This window comes from Phocoena sinus, chromosome 1 (genome assembly GCF_008692025.1).
Source record: "Phocoena sinus isolate mPhoSin1 chromosome 1, mPhoSin1.pri, whole genome shotgun sequence".
NCBI lineage: Eukaryota > Metazoa > Chordata > Mammalia > Artiodactyla > Phocoenidae > Phocoena > Phocoena sinus.
In genome coordinates, this window is record NC_045763.1 from 57,533,506 (window position 1) to 57,552,543 (window position 19,038).

The following is a 19,038-nucleotide window of genomic DNA, read 5'->3' on the forward strand; positions in this document are numbered from 1 at the left end:
TTGGTCCAATTTTTCTTTCTCTACTGCTCAGATATGTATGGTACTAGAGACAGCAAAGTGGAAAGAGCCTGGGAATAAGCCATGAGTTTGAGTTCTAGCGCTGCCTTTATTGAGGTGTTTTATCTTAAACAATTACATCATTTTGAATCTTTGCATTTTCTTAACTACAAAAAAAAATTGTTGGAGAGGACTGTCTCCATGGTCTACTTCAGCTCTTGTATTTATCAATAGAACAATAATAGTGAGCAACCAATCTATTTTTGCAGGTGTATACTTTGTGTGCAGATACTGTGCTAAGCTCCTGATCTACATTCTGTCATTAACACTCACAGCAACTCTTTGGATGGGTACTGTTATTATCCCCATTTTACAGATGAGTAGAGTGTGGCTTAGAGAGTTGAAATAAATCGCCTAAGGTAAAGATGAGAGCCAGGATTCATACCCAGGGCCATCTGACTCACCAGCAATGACCCCAATGGGACAGATAAATATAGAAATAAAGAGATAGTTAATCATTCTTATAAGGGAATTTTGTTGTGGTTTCTGGGAGGTCTTATTCTTCTAACTCTGGCTATCGCAGATGGGTAGGTCTGGTTCAGAATCCTAGTCTGCAATCACCATATTCTGGGCCTCTAGATTGGCCATTAATAACCTCCAGCTCTGTCTCTGTGGCTGGGAAGCAGTGTCCATTAACATAGAAGAGGGGGAAGAATAACTGTAGTTATAGAAAATGGTTCTAAAGCATCCATAAAACTGTAAATAATGATATTAAACTAATCCACTGTATCAGTTTGCTAAATTCAAGGTCTATTTTTTTCCCCAAAGTCTTCTCTAACATGACCTAAGATAAGATAGTAAGCTTTGTTTAAAGGACTTTAGCCTACCCTCTAATTTCCCTTTTACCTACCCCCCCTCCCCCAACCCCCGAAATAAAAAGAAAACAGAGGCTATTCCTGTAATTTTTTTCATTTTATTAGGATTAAAATAATTGGGGCAATTTCATCATATTCTATGTCCTTTCCAATGCATGCAATATGACCATAAAACAGAGAAGCGATGTTTCTGTAGCAGTAATCAATATAGGGAAATTTCCTAGAAGTAACATGGAGACTGTCTCCCTTAGATTTGTCTTCATGCAGAGACGAAATAGAAAATTAAGTTGTTTATTCTTTATCCAGCATTATTTCAGTTATTCTTTCTGACAAAATAGTGTTGCATTATTGAGTGTAAGTCAGTATTCCACGTTCTATTCTTATCAAAACCTAAATCGAAGATTTTGAAATTTGTTTAGTGCTTTGTAGTAAATTTGATCTGTAATCTGTTTTACTTAATTGAAATACTTTTGCATTGGTATTTACAGAACCATTTTCTCCACTGAATTCTAATCCATTTAGCCCACATAACTCACTTGAAAGTGCCCAAGTGAACAAATCTCTAAAAAACAAGAAGGAATGCAGTGAAGGAACATTACCATTGATTGGTGCACCTCTGGCTAGCTGATAAGAGCTGATATTCTCAAAATAGAATAAATAAGTCATTTTAATGGGAGCCTTTCTCTCCACATTAAAAAAATCAGGTAATTATGTTTAGAGTACAAGTATAAATCTAGAACACTAGTTTTGAAAAATAGAATTACACTATGTCAATGGAATAAAGGTTTGTTTTACATCTTTTTATACTTCTTTCTCATTGTTCTTTTTACTTTTAGAGTATGCCCCGGTCTAGAAGCCTCCCCAGATCCATGCCATTGTTATCTATGAAAGAAAAGGCCAAGGGTGGAGCTTGTTCTTGTGCTATTCTTCCAGCACATCTTACTTCTAAGTAAACGTGTGCTCAGCAAGTAGAGATAGCTCAGCTCTGGAAGCCAAGACTTACCAAACCAGAAGATACCAGGGCAAACTTGTGCCACGGTCAATAGATTTCACACTCTAGAAGGCTCTGTGCCAGTTGTCACCGTGCATCTCTGCACATCCCTCCACTTTAGCATTTTTCAGGGATCTGCCAACCCCTCTCTGTCTTGCCCAGTTGTACGTGATGTTTCCCTCAACTGGTGCCAAACTGTTTAGTCTCTTGGATATTTTACTGTAACTTCCTTTGTTTGATTTACTTTAAAGTAGCCAAGTGTTTCCACAAAGAAAGGACTGTTAAGTTACTTAGAAGTGAAGAAGACAGTAAAACTCCTGTTTCTTTTGTTTCTGTTGTGGGAAGTCACTGATAATCTTTTTCTCTTTAAAAAGTGCCTGATACTTTTTTCTCTTTATGGAGTAGAGTTTAAAAGCTATAAATCATGCAATTCTGCTCATGAGTCACATGTTTCTTCAGTTAATTACTTGCCATTTAAAAACCTTCAGAGATTGAAGTTTAGTGAACTTATTGAAAAGAAAATTCATCTTCATGGCTCAATTTCATCTTTTTTCTTTTTTTAGCTACTCAGAATATGGTCATCTTAAAGATAGTCATTTTAAAACTCTAAATGGCCCAGTTCCCTTTATTCTTTGATAACAGCATAGTGCGTAATATTATAACCCTCAGCAAATTATAAAAATGAAATTTGAGTACAGATACCAGAAGGTAAAGTGACTTATCCAGTTTTAAAAATTTGCATTTAAGGGCTTCCCTGGTGGCGCAGTGGTTGGGAGTCTGCCTGCCGATGCAGGGGACACGGGTTCGTGCCCCGGTCTGGGAAGATCCCACATGCCGTGGAGCGGCTGGGCCCGTGAGCCATGGCCGCTGAGCCTGTGTGTCCAGAGCCTGTGCTCCACAACGGGAGAGGCCACAGCAGTGAGAGGCCCGCGTACCGCAAAAAAAAAAAAAAAAAAAAAAAAAAATTTGCATTTAAGACAAGAGGTCTTGGCATTTTATATCTGAAAATTTTAAATGGTTATTTTGGAAAGAAAACAGTAAGAAGAGGTGTTATCATTAAATAAAAATATCTGTCCAGCTCAACCACATAGGCTGTGTGCTAAAGCTAATCAAATGGGGCAAAGTGGAGTGATAATCTGGCAACTATCTAATGCCTTTGGTCAGTATGGATGGTAAAAGTTGATAAACCTAACCAAAAGAGACCTGAATGTATTCTTTCTAGCTATAGTCTTATGCGGTTGCATTAGACAAAATTCCCGAACTTTGAGCCCATAATGGAGCCATAGGTATTACCTATTTTAAGACTTCATTTTATAGATGAGGATTATAAAAACTGAGGGTTAAATATCTAATATGCGCCACAGATCTTTGTAAAATATAAAAAAGAAATCTAAATGAAAAGTACTTTTATTATGACATGACTTCTCCAGAGTCATCAGGTTAATTAGTGGAAGATTAAGGTACTAAAATCCAGCTTGCTCTTCATCTTCAGCAAAAAGCTGATTAAGCTTAAGAAAGACGTGGGACATTCCCTCTTTAGCTTGCAATGATTTTTAACCTTCTCATTCCTCTTCATGAATAAAAGCTCTACATGTCTTAATCATTTCAAGTAAAGAGAACTAATTTAGTATTCCTGAAAATTGTGTGATCAAAATCTAGCAGGAAATAGTTGGAGCAAGTTACTCTAAATGTCCCTGGCATTGGTTGTTTTGTTTTTCTTCTCTTTGCTTTTTGCTGTTTCAATTTCTGAATAACTATACATATTAATATATCTGAATTAATACATATTAATATAATAGACATATATATACATACATATATCATCAGATAAAAAACTCATTAAGGCAACCAGGATTAACATTTTCATCCTCACATAATTGAAATGCTACCCTACAGATAATTTATTTCCAACCTTTTCAGTTAACATAATAGCCTATTTCTTCATTCTTTTCTTAGGTTAGATTCCCATAAATGGAATTAATGGATTAAAAGGCAACATTTTTAAGGCTTTGATACTTATTTGCTTTTGATACTTATTTGCTTTGGCATTGATCCCAATGCCAAAGTTTAAGTAGTAAAAACCCTGTGATTAGTAAAACTCCTTCAGTTTCTTTCTATTTCTTCCTTTCCTCTCTCTGAAACTGAAGGTGATAAATTGGAGAGTTTTACCAACTGGTGGAAAAATAGTCAACGTTCCAATTCTCTCTGCTACTTAGCAGAGCTGTTGGCTTAGGAAGTAGAAACGAAGACAGTGATCTCAGGTTGACCCTATCCCTGTACCCCAGAATGTTTCTGCCCAGTGGCCCAAATTATGCAAAGCTCTCCCAACTCAAATAAGATTTCTGGATTCTTGAGTTGTGTCATCGACATCTTGGTGGAGTTGGGTTCAACAGTGTTGGCAGCTACACATTTAGAAACAATATTGATGTAATTAATGCCTTGTCAACGTTTTAAATCAAATAAACCTCATTTACAGTAGATAGAGATACATTTTGATGTGTTTAGGTAGCTCAAGCTGAGTTTTGATGTTTAACTCAGATGTCTGAGTTAAGCACATGTTGCGAATATCTTGCCACAAAACATTGACAAACTCTGAACTATTAACCTAACTACTTAAAATGAGCAGATGCAGGAAAAAATAAAGGGAAAATGACTTGGGAAGAACTGATTATCTCGTTTATAGTAGTCCCTCCCCCTTATCTGTGGTTTTGCTTTCCACCATTTCAGTAACCCGTGGTCAACTGCAGTCCAAAAATATTTAATGGAAAATTCCAGAAGTAAACAATTTCTAAGTTTTAAATTGCGCGCTGTTCTGATTAGTGTGATGAAATCACACACCGTCCCACTTCACCCACCCGGAGGCACGTCATTCACCCCTTTGTCCAGCATATCCTGCCCAATAGTCACTTAGTAGCCAGCGGGGTTATCAGATCAACTGTCCTGGTATCTCAGTGCTTGTGTTCACGTGACCCTTACTTTACATTTTACATAATAATGGACCCAAAGCACTAGAGTAGTGCTGCTGGCCATTCAGATATGCCAAAGAGAAGTTATAAAGTGCTTTCTTTAAGTGAAAAGGTAAAAGTTCTCAATAAGGAAATAAGGAAAGAAAATAAGGAAAGAAAAGGATAAGGAATAAGGATAGAAAAAATAAGAATAAGGAAATAAGGAAAGAAAAAAATCACATGCTGAGGTTGCTAAGATCTATGGTAAGAATAAATCTTCTATTGGTGAAATTGTGAAAACGAAAAAAGAAATTTGTGCCAGTTTTGCTCCTCAAGCTGCAAAAGTCATGGCCACACTGTGTGATAAGTACTTAATTGAGACGGAAAAAGCATTAAATTTGTACAATAAGATATTTCGAGAGAGAGGCCACATTCCCGTAACTTTTATTACAATATATTGTTATAATTGTTTTATTTTAGTATTTATTGTTGTTAATCTCTTACTGTGCCTAATTTGTAAATTAAACTTTATCATAGGTATGAATGTATAGGAAAAAACATTGTATATATATATAGAGTGCAGTACTGTCTTCAGTTTCATGCATCCACTGGGGGTGGAACATATCCTCCACCAATAAAAAGGGACTAGTGGATAATGTTTATTAAGGGAAATCATTCCATGCCAAAATATCCTTGATAGTCTAACTTTAGCTCTTTTGATATTTACCCATTGCTAATCATTACTTATTTTATCAAGTAGGACAAAGTTAGAAATTTTCTTAGCATATAATGTAGGAAATGAAAAGAAAAATTTCAACTCCTGGATGGATAAGAAAACTTAGTTTTTTAGCCGCTATAAGATACAGAAGACTTGAATTTAAAAGTTAAAATATGTAAAAGGTGATTTCACTGCTGGGGGCGAAAGGGGGGAGAGGAGATTATTTAATAACCAGGATAATCAGCTGAGTATAGGAAAAGAACTGACAGAGTTGAAAAAAACAGACTAAAATTTTAGTAGCTCTGGTTGTTCCCAACAGTGGACTTCCAACTTCCTCTCTACCCTCAATATCAGAAGATCTATTGAAAACAAGGAAGAGTTTTATTATAACCTGAGAATGAAGAAATGTTGGCTCTACCCCTCTCTTGGTATCCTGTTGCCTAGAAAACCTCCCTTTGGCTCCAATACATCATCAGGCCCTGTACTATGAACCTACTCCTGGTCTGCTAGACTTCTTGGCTTTCTTTTTTTGAAACCCTGCCTTAGCTACCCTGACTTGGATCAAATTTTCATAGACCATCCTCTTAACTATCTTATTGGTTAATATCATAGCTAACATTTTCATTATCTGGGGTTTTATTTATGTCTGCTCCAGTTTGCAAGCTCTTGAGTCCTGAAATTCTGCTTTGCATTTTTGAGGCTCCACATTTGCTTATAGTGGTAGTCGGGCTAAAAATTATCAAGGAGGCATAGCTCTACTTCTGTCTGTCAGGAGGGAAGTGAAAAGCAGATGAAGGCTTTTGTCAGTTGGTGGTAATTGATTTTGGTTTTGTTTTATTTGGAAAAGCTCTCTGCAGTTCTACTTGATTTGGTCATTTAGGACATTTGTTGGCATTGGGAGTTTTGATAGCTTATCCTGGTTTTGACCAATGCTAGGACAGGTAATGACCTCACTGGTGGGCACAGCACTGTTTAAAGATGGAAACATTTTTTTGCATTTTCAAAAACTTTAAATTCATGGAACATGCTTAGACTATCCAGGGGTAATGTGCATTTCCAGTATCCTTTTGCACACCCATTTGCCTGTGAGAAGACTAGAGACTTTCTGATGGGTCACTAATGAGATGGACTCCAACTCCTGCTGTAGGTAGCCCAGAAGGGTCAGTTTCACTGACCAGATGCTACCCATCCACCAAGATGAAAGGGCACAGTGCCCTCCCTGCCTCAGTCCCTGTCCATTGCGATCACTGCTCCTGGCTCCATTCTGTAATTGAGTCAGAATGATTTAGCTAGATCTGCGTTGATTGATGCAATGGGTATGTTTTTCTTGGCCAGGGCTAGTACATTACTTGTGTTCTTGACAGGATGAGCTGCCACTGAACTTTTCCCTGCTGTATTTTAACACACTTAAGATCTAGTTGCACCACATTGATTTGCATCTGTCTTACCAATTGCATGGGAGCGTCCCTGATAATATCTCAAGACTTATCAGTATTATTTTTTAAACACTTTAAAATCAGTATAATTTAATTTCAGTACGTTCATTTTATTTTGCTTGCAATAATTAAAAATACTCCTTTACTAATAATCTTTTTTTGTATGTTTGAAGCATTAAGGTAAGGTCATTGTTGAATGCTGCATAGTAAACTAGTAAAATTTCTAACTTTGAAAGGTCATAGATTGCTTTTCAAAAAAAAGGCTTTTCAGGGCCCTTGATAAATCCTAAAATAGGAGAACTTTGCCAAAATAAACAAACAAAAACATGAACCCCTGGGCAAGACTGGATTCTCTTTTTTTTAAAGTAAAATAACTATATTGAGTTAAAATGAGTAAAAAATGAGCTTTTTGGTAAAGGTAATGAAGAAGGAGGAGATACTGGTAAGAAATAATTCAGGAGAGATTTTTCTTCTTTGAACACTTTTCAAATCTAACTACATGAGCCAGGACTGCACTTTCCCAAGGACTCTGATTTTGCCCGAGGGAACATTAATTATGGGGCAGTGTAGAGATTTTTAAGGCCCATTTCTTCACTTATAGCTTATTTGCTCTCAAAGCTTCCTGCGGTACCAAGATAGAGCATTACGTAAAGGGCCACTCTCTTTAAGTGTATAGCTGTTTGTTATTTTTGTGTTGCCAGATCCAAGATAGCATGGTAAGGAAACCTATCTGAAGAGCCCTTTGCTCCATACACAGCACTCTCACCTATGTTATCTCATCTGATGCTCACCAAGAGGAAAGTATTAGTATATCTCCATATTCAATGTGAAACCAAGCTACAAGCTGTGTCCAAGACCCTCAGTCACTAAATCATGATGCTTAGAATCAAACCTGTTCTCTTTACTTCAAAGTCAAATGACTTAAAAATAATAATTAAAAGGCAAACCAAAAGATTAGTATGATGTATGTTTACATTTTTATAAAAGAACAACAGCAGGGAAAACTAATATTTTTTATCAGGATGTTACCTTTGAAATGCGGTGGTTAATGATTGGAAGAGAGCAAAATGGACTTTTTTGCTGGTAATATTCTCCTTTCCTACCTGAGTGCTTTGTTAAACAAGTATGGTCATTTTGTACACTATTTTGTGTGTATTTTGCACACCAATAAAAGTTTTAAAAATAATAATAATTAAAAGGAAATCCACAGGGTAATTTATTATATTCTTCCATGCCTTGCCAACAAAACGTATAATCATAGAATTTTAAAGCTAGAGCTCGACCTTCTTATTTTTCAGACCTCAGCTTAGATGTTTTCTCTTTGGAGAGGTCTTCTCTAATTATCCTAAGTCAGTAGCTTATTCGTTTTACAATTTGCTGTCACAATTTATGATTTTTGACTTTTTTTGTTGTTCTTGTTGTAGAACTTGGTTTTTACTAATCTCCTCCCTTTGACTGTAAGGTTATTGGTGACATGAATTGTGTCTACCTTGTTCATTATTGTAGTTCTGGCATTTAGAATAGCTCTAGGCATTCAAATAAATATTTGTTGGATCATGTGCATGATGGCTCGGAAACTTAATTTGTTGAGGACCAACTATATTGTTAGTGGCAAATCTATTAGAACCCAAGAATCCTGTTTCCTGTTGCACTGTACCGTGCTACACATAGGTGCTTCCCATGACCAATTCTAGTTTTTCTAATTGTTAGCTTTGATGAGAAATTCCCATCTGGTTCACAGTGGCTCTTCAAAGTACCCTCAGAAGCAGCAAAAGCTTGCACCAGAGCCTTCCCCAAATGCAATCAGATAACACAGAACGAAGTCTTGGGGACAAATGTTCTTTCCTCGTGAGCAGAAATATGAAGCACATTTTTGGTGTTGTTTGGTTCGACATCGGGGTATTCAGCTTACCTTTCTCTTGAAAAGTCTGCATCCTGTGGACAAGAATCTAAGCTCTACAGAGACTGACAATAGCCACTGCACGCTCAGCTGGGAGCATATCTGTGAATACATGTTGTGTCTAAAACTCAGCCATTTGCCATATCTGTTGTGTCTGGGGCATAGGAGCTTAGTCATTGTGCCGTTGTTTGGTTGTATTTTTCATTCCTGACATATTGCTGGTGCTCCTCTCATCCCCACCTTGGCCACATATTCAGTTAATTCAGATATGCTGCTGGATTGACCTGAACTGTGGAAATCTGAGTAAAATGCATACTTGGTACAGTTGTCCTTATGTCAGGCAATCTGTGGCCATTCATGGCTTCTGGTTAATACATAAAGAGTTCTGAAGTCTCTAAATTTGAGGAAATTGGCTAAGTCATGAATCATGAAAGGCTAGATTTGAAACAGCTCGACATCTCCAAAATAAACTTTTTAAAGGTATGGCTTTAACACAAGGCCATTTTGAGTTACGGCTTTATCTGACAGGTTTCATCTATCTTTCTGGCAATTCTGGTTTACACTCCTTAGACTGAGGAATAATCTAAATGTCAACCAGCGAGCCAGAACTTCTGTGAGTAAATCATGTGTCACGTAATCTATATGACATAGCACTGCATCACACCTGCAGCAGCATATCAGGGAAATTCTCTAGTTAATTTCTTGTCAACAATGAAAAGAAAAGAGTTTAGGTGCTAAAGAGCCAACCAAAACCTCCACTCAGATGCAAACCAAGTGAAAAAGGTGCCAAGAGCTCAGATTCTTTGAAAATTCAGAGAAAAACTCAGTTTTAAGTACAAATTCTACAACAGTCTCAGACACATTACCGACCACTGTATATGTATTGTTTCTAACCTTCCGATTTTAAAGATAGAAAAACTTAGTCTCCAAGAAACTCAACAACTTGTCAAGTTTCTCAGTCTAAGTTACAATATAGGATTTTATTTTCAGACCCAGTTGTATACTCAGCTGATCCTATGTCATGTTATTATGATGTTGGGTCTGCTGTTAGAGTCTTATTTATGCTGTTAGACCCCACGGGTAAGGCCATCCTGTAGTCAGAACCCCTTCTACTTCATGTATAACCTATGCATCTAACTCTGAAACTACTTTTATAAGTCGTTTCATGCACCCAACAAACCTGTACATCTGGGGGTACGCTGTTCTGCAAAGCATCCATCCATCTCTTCTAAACTTTGGTAGCTAATAATAGGAAAAACAAAATGCAAAACAAGTATAATTGTCTTTTTTGAGGATAAAATTACTTAAGACTACTGCATTCATCCTTTATGATTTAAAAATATGTTCAAATCTCTAACCTATGGTAGATTCTTCTCAATTTGCAAGGACGTATTCTAGCGTAGGGATTACCAAAATACCAACAGATAACATATATTTATCCAGGGAAGAAAAGGATATTTCTATGTAACCCAGGGATTTTCTTTATTTATTTGATGGTCCCTAGAGTTGATCTTGAACATTTCCAGACTAAGCGGCTGTCCCAACCCTGGGAAACTGCTAATCCAGAAGCAGCGATTCTCAGGGGACGTTTTGAAGCATCCCGTTGTCTTTTATCTCAAAGGGTATGTGAAAGTTGCTAGCTGAAATCAATATAATTGATATTAAACACAAGATATGCTGCAGATTGTGTTTAAAAGGGGTGTAGTAGTAATCTCAAAAATCAGCTATGGTAGATTTTTATGGCTGCAAAAATAGTGGAAATTTTAATAAGGCAATATTTAATGCAGGATTTTAAGCAACCCAGGAGATGTTATAGGATAAAATTGCAAATCAGTTCTTAAAGAAAATCATGACCAATTTTTATGGGGTTATGAAAAGACCGTAGAATGTTTGGGGGATGATTTTCCTGTTCTGTGACATTGCTCTCAAGTTAAATATGAAGGCCTTGAAGCATAGGTCGTGTTTTCTGCTGGTCGGGAGAGGACACTAAACTGAAAGGACCGTGGGTCTGATCCATGGTAAGATTTCTAATTTTAAAAATGTAACAAGTTGTAGAACCTCTGGCTATGTAGTCATTCAAAAGAAACCTTAATATTCTGCTTTGGAATCGCATTAACGTCCCATGGCCCTGGAACTGGCTTTAGACGCTTGAGGTTAAATATTAGCCATCGTGCACAGAAGAAGTTGTAGAAGGCTTAAATGGAAAAACAAAAGAGTAACTAAATAGCTTACCTTGATTCCTTGATTTTTCTCATTGCTACTGTGATTTTTGTCATCTGTAGAAAAATAAAGCCTCTGCTGTGTGTAATTATCAGGCCAGCATCCTCAGTCTGTCATAGTACCTTTTTGGGGGTCTGTCACTATTAACAACCATATTAAAAGGGAAAGGTCAGGTACATAAAATGAAACTGTGAAGCTTCAGTAACAGTTGCAGGTGTTTTTCATCAGAAGGAAAGACTTCTGTCAAAAAGAACAAGTTTGAATATTTTAAATTATCTAAAAATATACAGTACCTCTAAACCTTACACATTATGAGTGTATGACTTTGAAATCCAGTCTCTTTAAGGGATATTTAGGACATGTGATATCTGGGACATATTTATACTAAAAAGAAACATTTGTTGTTTATCTGAAATTTAAATTTAACTGGGTACCCTGAATTTTTATTTACTAAATCTAGAAACCCTACATATGTGAAAACATATATATACTCACACACTATATTTATAAATCATAGCTTATACATATATATACATATATATGTATATATAGCTAAAAATGCATAATGAAAATATAAGTCTTTGGGTATAAATATGGTGTCTTTTGTCTATTAAATTGTGTCATTGCAGCAACTCTCAGAGTTAGGGGAATGTTAGTTCATGAGAAATTTCTCTAAATATTTTTATGGGGATTACTTTGGGTCTAGGAAAAGTCCGTTTTTTTAGCATCCCAATAATGTGTGCCATATCTCCTCTTGAAAAGTTTCCAGAAATTCTGAGAAAAAGAGACAGCAGCAAAGAGTATAGATAGACAGTTGGGTAAAAAGAAACAACTACGGTAATAATTTTGAGAACTGTTCAAGACCTAGTATCAAGTTGTAGAGCAGTTATATTCAAAGTTATATTTAAATTCTTTTGATTTTTTTTTTCAGTTCTCTGTATGAAAGCACTAATGGTTTGTCCCTACCTTGACTTTTAAAATGTCTCTTGAACAGATACTAGTCCTCTAACCAGCAAATGGAATTTACTCTCTTTTAGCTTCATCATAAATGCCAATGTTTTGTTACAGAATTATGGTAGAGATGTCCATGATTGTTTTTCATTACATATCTATTGTGGATTATTACATCACTGGACAGTTAAGAAGAGAATCACTCAATTCTTATACGTTTAGATGCATTTCTTTCTGATCTGGCACATGGACAGTTAGAACGACTTAACTATATTCCTTGGAGCACCAGGGGTTTGCTCCAGTAATAGAGCAGAACTTTTCTGCCAGAATGCCCCATCATGGAACTATATAGTCTCCAGTTAAGTAGATATTAATGGACAATGGCAAGTTATTCCTTTCTTAACCCCATTACCAACTCAGTTCAATTTCATTTGCCTCTCAAATAAGACAAATATGTCATTAAAGAAATTGGACATCAAGTTTCAAATAGATGGTAGAGTTCATAGGGAAAGACAAAAAGGAGACAAGAGATGAGATGCATTGTCGGATAACCTGAAATGTTAAGAATTGTGGGAATTGTGAGTGTGATAAAGGGGTTTAGAAAAAGTACACTATATTCCCATTGTTGTTGTTTAAATCAGATTTTGCAAAGGAAAGTGTAGGTGTTTAGGAATTCGAGTCCTTCACTTCTCTGGGTCTTCGTTCCTTCATGTGGAAACTTAGATATACGGAAGAAGCAATTTTTTTCAAAATGAGAAAGAACCTGATAAATTTGCCATTTTACAACTACAGAAACAAGAAGGTAATTCATCTTACCCAAGGTCACACATCAGGTGAGTGCCAGGACTAAGAGACGAGCTTGCCTTACTTCCATTTCTCACTAAACTGGGCCGGCCACTGCAGTTTCAACCTCCTTCTACCACTACTAGCATTCTGTGATTCCAGGCAGAATTTTCAGCCCCTTCACTTTTTCTCATGCCCGGGAATTCTTATTAAGTTATGACTAACCAAGTGTAAAATATGAGTCAAAATGTAGTCCCTAATAAAGTCATTGTGACTTTAATGACTTTGGCGGTTGTTTCATTCTGCAAAAACAGGAAGATCTCACACAATAAGGCGCCTGTCTCACAGATGGGCTTCTGCGCAGACGGCCACCCACAAGGGTGACTCCTGAGGTTGTCTTCCTCTCAGGGGCACCTTTTTTTTCATCTGCAGGTTTCATCTACTTACTTCATCTTAAGGTTATCAATGAGAGGAAAGTACCTGCTTTATCTAGCCTTTGATAGGCTGAAGAATATTTTTGATCACTAAAGATTCACTCTTAAGTGATTTCCAGGTCACCCCCTAACAAGCCCAGATTAGTCTTAAAAGTAGGTCTTTTATGTGCTTGATACTAGTCCCTTGTATTATTACTCTTCTAGATGGTTTTATTCTTAGAAAGACAGAATCAACAAGTTTTAGAACCAGGATGAATTTCCGAGATCATTCTAGTCCAGGCTTCCTTGTGTGATTGATTTAACAAGAACTTTTCAGGAGAGTTTCTAGCTTTACTGTGGATCTTTGCGCAAAGCCCAAACTAGTCCTCTGATGAGAAATATAGAAAAATGATGAAGTGTTCCATCCCTTCAGGAGAAATTGGCTCGGAAGAAAATATTCTCTGTACGTAGTAGCATTGAAGCCAAAGAAAAATTGAAGCCATAAAACAAAATGTTTATATTCAATTTCAGCTTTTGCTATTCTATATATTTTAAGTAACTTCCCACTATTAAAGGTAGCCTATTCAAAAAACTTCACATATGATTTTATAGAGAAGATATATGCTAGGCAAACAATATCGAATTATTTAAGTAGAGAATGATATCTTTTTCCCTTTTCAGAAAATAACTAACTTCTGGCCGTGTTCATGAATCTAGTGTTGGGCGTAAGTTTAAGGAAGCACTGGAGGAATTTGTATTACTAAGGGTTCATTCACAAACTTTGCTTGTCTGTGTTGAAAAGGGGCTTTGGCCATTTCCTCTGGGGACATTATTTCTAGGTAAGCTCTAACAGGGTTTTCTTGTGAAGGCAGCTTCTTAATAGAAAAATAGGATATGTGTACCTTAGGTTGTAGAGACACATTTATCTTTGAAATAGTGTGCTCCTGTTTGTGGATTTCTCTACTGCATTTGATAAAGTAAATAATGTCTGTTCCCTTTCAATCCCGTAACTCCTGGGCCACAGTTAACCTCAGGAGCTGTTTAATTTTCTTATCTGGACTGAATACCCAACTTGATAAGGAGACAGGAAGACTCCAAGGGTCTTAGAATATAAAACTCTGGAGGGATGATAACCACTTCTCTTCCTTTTGTTGGTGACCTATTCTTTTGGACTGAAGCATTTCCGATTTGGGTTGTTTTTCTCTGTAGTGTTAAGGGAGTTTTGTTTTCTGGGAAATTTTGCTTGCCGGTAAATCATATGTCCAGACAGTAGGAGGCTGCCACAAAATTTATCATAGAATCTTGACAGGTTTGGGCTGAGATCCTAAAATCATGTATCACTCTCATTTTGTATATGAGAGCTAAGGTGACTTCACCAGACTGTTACCTGTTATCGAGAGCTGAGAATGAAAGTCTAGATTCGTCTACTACATCGTAGCTACCTCTGGCTCAACAGAAACAACTCCCATATGGGAATCAGACACTGAAAACCCCACTAAGCCAAGCTTCCCCACTGTCTCCGTAGCCTTAACCTCAAACACAAGCTATTCCATTCCTTGACGTGTCTCATCACACAGGCCAGCACTAATCATACTGATTGGACTCTGCATTACTAGCATGTAAAAGATACCCCCTGTCTGCTCCTCCAAGGGCATGTCTGCCTTGCTTAGTTTGTACAGAGCCCAATGTAAGTGGGCCCTTCATAAATGCTTTATGATGAGAGCAGTGATTGCCTTAGTCAATGTGATTGGACCCTCCCTTATGGAGGAGGAAAACCAAAGGCTGTTGCTAAGCAACATTTAAAGGACTGGGTCAGCTTCTGACACTGAGTGACCTCCATCTGCTTACTTCATCATGTTGTGTGTTTTATGGTTGCCTTAAAATGACTTTGGGTTTTGGTGGCATTGTCATGCCGTTAGCAAAAGGCTCATAGGAGAACTAATTTAGGCATGAGAAGGAGAGAGGTGGTTTTCAGCTGTTAACTACTGACATGAGTTCACTAACCCATCTGTGAGCTCTGCAGGAAAGGTGAGGAGTTTGGTTTATTCCCAGCCCTGTGGCTTAGAGCCACCTCCCTGTGCCCACGTTGGGACTGATTGACAATGTATACCAACAGGATCCTGTGGCAATGGGAGGTGATAGAAAAAAAGTAAGAAGGAAAGTCTTTCCTAGTCTTTTATGATTGAATTTCTAGCTGCTCCTATATTCTGAGCTGAAGGGTCAATACAGCTAATAAAGAGTTGGCCCCAGCCTCAGCAGACAGTAACTGTTGTGGTTAACGAACATGCCCTAATATATCTGACTATTTCTATTAGCATGAAAGCTTATTAAAAGCATGAAAAGTGTTCTTGTTTGTTTGGGGGAGTTTTTTGTTTTCTTTTTTTTTACTGCTATATCCTTAATGCATTGCTTGGCACATTTTGGGGTTCAGTAAATATTTACCAAATACATGAGATGAAATGGCATTATTCAACTAGTACAAACCTGATTGACTCCAAAATCTTCCGAAGTATTTCCAAGAGACCAAAGGAACCAAAATGAGGATGATTGCTTGAATGTTACATTTGGCTAAGTCTAGTGCGGAGACATAATTTAAAAAACCATCTGTCTCTATGCTTTCTACAAGACATTTTTTTGCAATGCTCCGAGTAAAGTTTGCTTCTTTGCCAAAATTCAGCCGATCCATCAGAGCACAGAAACCTGTCTTTTTCAGCTTCTGAGTCTTTAGTGTAAGTGCCTGTCTTTTGAGAACTGAAAATGAGAGGCTATTATGACAGCAGTTTTGTCTTAAAAAAATAAACAACTTAGAACTTACATGATTCACCTGGAGTTCAAATTGCAGAGCAGCTCGATAAGTAAAACACACTAGCTGAGACGATTAATTCAGAGATTTCTGGTGACTGTTACTAACATATTATATCATGGGAAGACCCACACGTACACCAGCAGGGTTCCCCAGAAAGAGGGTGACTGTGCATGCCTCTTTGAGGACAATGCATAGAGCAGTGAGCTAAAGGACGGCAATACTGACTTGCATTTGGCTTCACCTCAAAAGGCCTAGTCTCCTGGGCACAGGCAGTGGCATGAGGGGGCCTGGATGCTTGAAGTGAAGCCATTGTCTGTGCAGGATGCTGATTTGAAAGGGGAGTGCCTCACAGGAAAGAGAGCCAATTGCGTGCGGAGACTGTTGCCATGGTGCTTCGCTATTTCTTTAACGTGCTGTACTTGAACTCCTGGGAGTCCAGGGGTGGGGTAACGGAGGAGGGAGAAGGAGGGGAGTGGGATGGGCCTGGGTAGGGAATCCCACTGCAGGGCTCTAGTCTCAGACTTTCTTCTTGCTTGTGATCTTTCTAAAGCCGACAAGGTGAAAGAGAGAGAAAGAGAGAGAGAGAGAGAGACTATAGGAAAGACTTCCTCAGCATGCTCCAGATTGCAAAAACAAAATAAAAATTAATTTAATTCTTAAATATTTCTAGCATGAATTAGAAGATGTAACACTGAAATACCGAAACAGCACAGTCTTTCATAACCCCGAATAATTCTCCATTCATGCAGAAAACGATAGCTTGTATTTCCTAACTCACTCCAGATCCTAGATGGAAAGGTTAAATGTGTTTAATTCATTTGTCGAATGCAGTCTCATGTGCATATTAATGAGCTGATGGAGGGCAGAAAATTATATTCTGCATACGAAGTACTTTTAAAACGAAATCCACTAATTCTATTCCCATTCGTTTCATTGTGAAAGAAGTCTAAATGCACTGGCACGCCGTTGGTGTGCAGAAAATCTCCCCAAAAGCTAGCTTAAAAAGTATTCTTGTATACTGAAAGCCTAGTTTGAAAAGAGCCACAGTTCTCGCTTTTTCAATGTTGTTTTTTTTTTTAATGTTCGGAAAGTAAATTAATCAAACACACCGTCACTTCGAAACCCTTAGAGCGGCTGAGCTCTGTACGGAGGCTGCGTCTGCAGTGTCCTGGTCTCCGCAGTGGAGAGAGGGTGAAGAACACCTAGATGAAATGGGGGAGGGTACCGACCTCGGATTGCTTTAAATATTCATGGGGCTTCCTCCATTTTAATCTTCTCCTTTTAAAAAGATGGCTGTGTTTCCTAGTCTGGCATCCCCTCGGGAAAGAAGAATTGCTCCTTCCTTGCAGAGTTCAGCTGAGCAGGACTAATCTAGAGTGGAAACCCCTTCGGCCACCAGGACTATTCATAATTCATAAGTGCTGCAAACCAGCCAGCTGAATGCATTTGGACAGGCTTTTGCACCTTCGTGCACGTCCTGATTTCATTACTCTCTCTGCCAGGGAAGAAGCAGGGAACATAGGCTTCTTGCAAGAATGGAGTGCGAAGATGGGCTTTGTTTGGATTAGAAAATGCCCTAAATTTCGGAGGCTTTGTCTGTCATAAGTTCTGATTATTTTACCACTGAATCTGCAAGGCTTTCCCGATCCTTTGGGGACTGCTCTCTCAGAACTGTGAATTCTTTCAAAGGGATTTTTGTGGATTGTGGCAAGGAGTGCATTCCAAAATGCCTGAGGCAAACTATTTGTTATCTGTATCTTGGGGTTACATCAAGGTGGGTTAATTTGATTCCATTATGTGTCTTTGATAGAATGTGAAACATTTACATGTGTATGTTTTCTGTGAAGTAGAAAATCTCTGTAATGATTTAATTGTGTTATCACTTAGCCCACTGAGGCTGCTTATGGTGAAATAGGGGCATGTTATATTACATTGTATTTAAATAGACTGTGTTGTATTTTAACCCTATTCTTTTTACACGTGTCTATTTTTAAAGGATGCTTATCTTTTCTTTTGTTTTCCCTTAAACTTTTCACATTTAATCACCTCTCACTCTATAGGTTATTAACTCAAATTATATTTTAGAGTTAATTTCCAATAAACGTATTTTAAAATGTGGTTATTTTTAAGTGAAATGATCTTGACCTCTGTTAAAATTCCTTTTCCTATGTTTGAATCTTCAAAAGAAATCAGATGTTAATTCTAAGAAATCTTAAGAAAACCTTTTTTCCCTAAGGTGACGTTGGAATAATTTCACATTATTGTATTTTGTAGAAACGGTATCATTTATCTAATGATGTCTGCTCACTCGGTCTCTTGGTTCTTAATAAAGTTGGAAACATCTAAAATGATAATCTGCTATTTTTTAGGTGGTTAATACGTTTTTGTTCTTTATAAACAGTTCAAAAGAATGCTGAACCGGGAGCTGACACACCTTTCAGAAATGAGCCGATCGGGGAACCAGGTGTCTGAATACATTTCAAATACTTTCTTAGGTAAGATATTCACTGGAAAACTTATTCCATAACTGAGATTTTTTTTAATATTAATTTCTGCAAACTGTCAGGAACATCACTATATGAGTTTGGAATGGGGTTAAGTGACAGAAAAATCCATTTAAAATAAGAACTAAAGACAATCCTTAACATAAAAAAAAAAAAAAGCTGTAAGGTGTTGTGAAAAAAATGAATGAAAATACCCATCAAAGACGGAAGTTTATTATGGGCTAATTAAATTTATATAGACCTCAGGTCACTCCTTATCTACCCACCCACTTCCATCTCTGTCAAGACCTCTGAAGGGGGGGGTGGGTGATGGGGGGTTCAATCATCCAGTCCTTAGGGACAACTCCAATTGGCTCCTGTGACATGGTATTCTTTAAATTCTTCCAGTAACTGGGCTTTGAGCAAAAGGTTTCCTTTTAGATGCTTTGCGAGAGATGGCTGGAGAACTGTATGGTGATTTGACCCATGATAATAAGCTTTGGAAATAATTTCACTGTTG

At 37.5% G+C, this 19,038-nt stretch overlaps 1 protein-coding gene across 4 annotated transcripts in view; it reads left to right on the top strand.

The window, feature by feature from the left end:
- The window catches only part of PDE4B (phosphodiesterase 4B), a 614,195-nt gene that overhangs the window by 577,952 nt on the left and 17,205 nt on the right, over nt 1–19,038 (top strand). For all 4 annotated transcript variants that reach the window (XM_032626205.1, XM_032626214.1, XM_032626225.1 and 1 more), the window contains one exon: nt 18,437–18,530. In XM_032626205.1, coding sequence (XP_032482096.1) covers nt 18,437–18,530 — 94 coding nt within the window. The remainder of the gene's footprint in view (nt 1–18,436; nt 18,531–19,038) is intronic.